The sequence below is a fragment of the Mesitornis unicolor genome, unplaced genomic scaffold (genome assembly GCF_000695765.1).
Source record: "Mesitornis unicolor isolate BGI_N332 unplaced genomic scaffold, ASM69576v1 scaffold31837, whole genome shotgun sequence".
Lineage (NCBI taxonomy): Eukaryota > Metazoa > Chordata > Aves > Mesitornithiformes > Mesitornithidae > Mesitornis > Mesitornis unicolor.
In genome coordinates, this window is record NW_010197580.1 from 1 (window position 1) to 4,473 (window position 4,473).

The 4,473-nt window shown below is 50.1% G+C and overlaps 1 protein-coding gene across 1 annotated transcript in view; it reads right to left on the reverse strand.

The window, feature by feature from the left end:
- Positions 1-3,541: 3,541 nt before the first annotated feature.
- The window catches only part of VHL (von Hippel-Lindau tumor suppressor, E3 ubiquitin protein ligase), a 1,134-nt gene continuing 202 nt past the window's right edge, over positions 3,542-4,473 (reverse strand). The window contains 3 exon segments of the mRNA XM_010188847.1: positions 3,542-3,726; positions 4,093-4,203; positions 4,468-4,473. The exon segment at positions 4,468-4,473 is cut by the window's right edge and continues 202 nt beyond it. Of these exon segments, the coding sequence (XP_010187149.1) occupies positions 3,542-3,726; positions 4,093-4,203; positions 4,468-4,473 (302 nt within the window).

The following is a 4,473-nucleotide window of genomic DNA, read 5'->3' on the forward strand; positions in this document are numbered from 1 at the left end:
TTCCCCGCGTGTTACGCACAGCGGGTGTTGCCGACGGGCTGTGCAACAGCGGCTCGCAGACACCGGGAGGCGTGTGTCGGTCAGCAGCGTTTCCCAGCAGAGTCCGCTCAGCCAGACCTTGGCCACGTCTGCAGGGCAGGCAGCGGCCGCTGCGTTAACCCGCGTGGGTATAGATACGTGTATTTAAACATAGATCGCCCGAGAGCTGCACCAACCGAGCTCCACACCGCGCTGAACGCTGCACAACGCGGGGTCAAGAAAGTTTCAAAGATCTGACCAAATCCAAGAAACGCGGACCAGCGGGGAAGGCAGCAGAAAGCGCTGCCGCGCAGTCCCGAGCAGTGATCCTGCTGCGGCTCCCCCAGCCCGTGGGCGCTGAACGCACCGCAATAACTGGTGATTTCCGTGGTGTTTGTCACCCCGGCTGTGAGCGGTCCCTCCCCGCAGCACCGCGTTCCCACAGCGCCCCACGGCTGTGCCCAGCCTGAACTTTCGGTCCTGCTCCTGACCTCCCTCGCTCATTGCACTGCTGCCAAACGAGGCAGGGTTGTGACTGACCAAAAACTACCCACGTTTTTAATGTAGTTGTCACAAGTAAGTGACAGCTTCCACTCGTTACTGATCGAGCCAAGTAACGAGTAGGAGGCTCCATTTTCCAATGTTTAGCTGGGTTTTCCCTTGGCTTTTTTCAAAGGAGTACTCCAGAACAGAAGAAATACACTTGCGTATATTGGGCTTTTCTTCAGAAGTTCACCTATCTGTAACATCTGCTCTTGTTGTTTGTTGCGGAACATCAGGTGTGAGTCAGGGGGTTGTGAAGACGAAACCTTGTCGGCTGTTTGTGAGAGATGTTCTTAAGTGCTTCTCAGAGAGGAAGCTGCTAAGTTTTTACATCTGATGTATGGAAAATAAAAAAGTATTTCATGATTTGTCAACAGGAAAATCAACACTTGGATGGTACATGAGAGCTAAAATTGGCCAAGTAGTTACAGAATTCGTATGGCAAGAAAATGTATCCACGCTGCAAGAAAAGAACCGTGGGAGGAGCAGGGGAGGCAACTGCATGGGCAGGGTCCTGCGCCCAACTTGCATTCGTGTGCAGTCGTTTCCTCTCCCAGACTTCCTGCAGAACTCGGGAAAACAACTTCATCTGCAAAATGGAAGTAGAATTAATTGCCTTTGTTATCTTGTCTGGGGAAAGTACAACATTTCAAGCGTGGATTGCCTCTTGCTATGCATTAAGCAAGTGACAGAAATTATTAAAAAATAAAGTACTTCCCACGTCTAGTGGCTGTGGAGTCGTCAGCTGCTGTTGGCAGAATGAAACGACTGTGAAGCTGGATCCAAATGATGGACTTCGGTGCTAGAAATGAGACGCTTGGAGACAGCTGCCACAAGCCCCCATCTGGCCTCTGCTCTGCCAGGGGGCATTTGCCACTGCAGGAGGATCAAGGAGGACAGTGCCTGTGCCTCAGGGAGATGCTGAAGCGAAGAACCGAGGTGGGGTTTGTACAGTTCCTGTCCCAGCACTCACACCTCAAGGACTCAGGGAAATTTCACCTTCTACTGGGGACTCTGAGAGTAAGGGCACGCAGTCTGCTGCAGAATGAAGTAATTTTCACTTTTAAAATACAATTTGATGGGGGAAAAGTGGTAGAGACTGTGTAGAAATGTGACTGCAGGTGACAGCTTAGCTCTTTAGCTAAGGATTTAAGTTGCCTTGGAACTAAAAGCTAAGCAGAGGATACTCCTATGAGTGATGAACTCATGAGGCAGTTTTCATGTTTGCTTTTGGCAAGTCACATAGACACAACTGTGCTTTTTTGTCTGCTAATGTGCAGGAACCTGAGGAATCTGATCCACCAGCAGTGATAAAACGTGCAAGGACAGCATCACTGCCTGGCCGTATGCTGGGAGAAGTCACAGACTAATGGAGTACATTCAAACTATTCTTATCAGCAACACAAGAGATCCCAGACCCCAGATAAACCAGCAATACACAATGTTTGTGATATGTACAGCCACAGCGTGGCTGGAACAGTTTGTACAGTCAATCCAAAAGTAACTGTTACTGATCAACTAGAATGACTTCAGGAGTTCTGCAGGAATACAAGCATGTATGTACAAGCACTGTGAAGTTATTTGACAGAATCAGAGTAAAAAAGTTAACACGGATTTACAATTTTATGACAAAGATCAATTCATATACTTCAAATATGTAAGAAGAACAAGTTTACAAAAAGGGGAGATGTTTCATACTTACAGAATACGTTGATATTCCCAGTTTCACAGCTGTGATTCTTAGAACATGTAACTGGAAATAAACGCCAGAGAAACCACCTGCTATAACCTCCCATCAGCCTGCTCCAACACTGACCACCCCTGCAGCTGTTATGTGGTGGACAATTCATGCATCTGCCAAAAGCAATGCTGCTTTGAGTGATGGGTGTACATCCACACACATCCACATCCTAACTGAGGTGTGGGGCACAGAATACGGGTGTGGAGCCATTTCCTCTGCTTCCCGAGCTCGTAGCAAAGCATGATCTGAACTGGACCAAGCAATGGGCCCATGGGAGCCCATCAGTCTGTCTGTCCTTAGGAGACACTGGCAGCTGGAGTGGTCCGTGCTCCCCGAAAAGGCCTCCCTCCATTGCTCTGCGCCAGGAAGAGGCAGGATTCAGAGCACCCGCCTTCTGGGAACGCCACCCGACAGGCCTGCACTGCAGCTGGGGAGGAGAGAGGGGGCCCAAAACAGAGTCCAGTGTATGGCTGGCTACCCTGGATCACCACGAGACCAGTCAGGCAAGAATCCCATCACCAAGGACAAATAAGGCATTCAAGGTACGATCAGTGTAAAAGTGTGTCAGCCTCAGAGCGGGTACTCTCTGTCATTTGTCATGGGTGGACAAACGCAAAGCAAGAGGCAGAAAAACCCCAAGCATTTACACAGATTATCTTTCCACCACCGCTGTTTCAGGTCAGGTCCCCAGAGGTTGGTGATGGAAACCCTCGCAGACACCAACGGCCCCCATGCTCTGTGATTCAGAGGCAAATCTGGGCCAAGCATCACAGAGCGAAATTCCACCACAGATTATTCATGCAAAACTGGTGTTGGTCTGCCACTTACAATCACTAGAGTACGGACTAAATTAATCTTCGGTGTAATTTACCTCTTAATACAAAGAAAGTTGCTTTGTATGCATATTCTCCCAGGACATGACCTGATCTTATGGTCCCTATGCAGTGATGTCAGACAGCCTGAATAAAACTTCTCTGAGCGTCACCCACGTGAGGCCTCTCGTCATCAGTTTGCAAGACGCATAACGAAGAACAAAACCATCAGGGACCTGGCGCAGTACTACTGGCCGTTCAGTCTTTTGGATCTGACTTACCGTCACAGCAACTTCTCCACAACCTAACTGAGTTTATGTTTCAGAACTTAACATACAGACAGTAGTTCTTGGTGTGTTTTGCAGTGACTGTCCCTGCTCAAACTCAGTGGTTTGCTATTTAAATTAGTCTGGAGTGAATAATCACATTATTCTGCAATCTCGTTCCTCAGCAATTCACTCCTCTCCAGAGAAAGCCGCTGCAGATCCTTCCTAATATCAGGATGATCTTCCAGCTCTTCATACAATGATCGCACAATGTCCAGCTTCCTGTAGTCCACCGGTTTGACCAGGCTGCGAACCACCTGGAGACATCTCTCCTTCAGGGTGAACACTGAGGTTAAAAACAAACACAGACACGACCTCGTCACAGGGCTCCGCAGACAGCACTTCTCCAAGCACACGAGCACAGAACATAACAGAGCAGCGCTATTCACAAGACGCCACGCTCACTAGAGAGGAAAAGCACTTCTTGTGCCCTGTTATGAGGCACCCTGTGAAACCCATCAGAAACATCTCTTAAGTGTCAGTCGCTCTGTTCAACAAAACACAGCTCTGTCTGCAGACCCTCACAATCTCCTCCTGTTATTATGTTATTATCTGAGTACTCAACCTTCCCCTAGAGCCCTACACTGAGTCCAACGCAATTAAGTATCGGACTCATCAGCTCCCCCGACACACGCAGCCTGGCCGCATTTACCTGGCAGTGTGATGTCTGCAGTGCTGACGTTGGGAGCTGCTACGAATAGCTCCTGCTGGTTGACCAGGAGGCCATCGTTTGTCCCCGCGTCCCGGAACAGCCAGAGGTGCCCTGGGAGGGAACAAGGTGCAAATGCAGCCATTGTTGCACTTTTTAACGAGCGGTTTTGAGGGGAACCCGTAAGGAACCCAGCTGCAGAGCAGAGCCCCGGTCAGAGGCCTTCGTCACCTGCGCCACCGGGGGTCGTTACCAGAAAGCGTTGGCCTGGCTCTGGAGCCGAACTCAGTCGGTCACGGAAAGCGATCGCAGCCAGGCCCCGATCCCGAAGGTCGGCCTTTCACCGCCCCCTCCCTGGTTCCCGCTGCCCGGCCCGGCCTCACC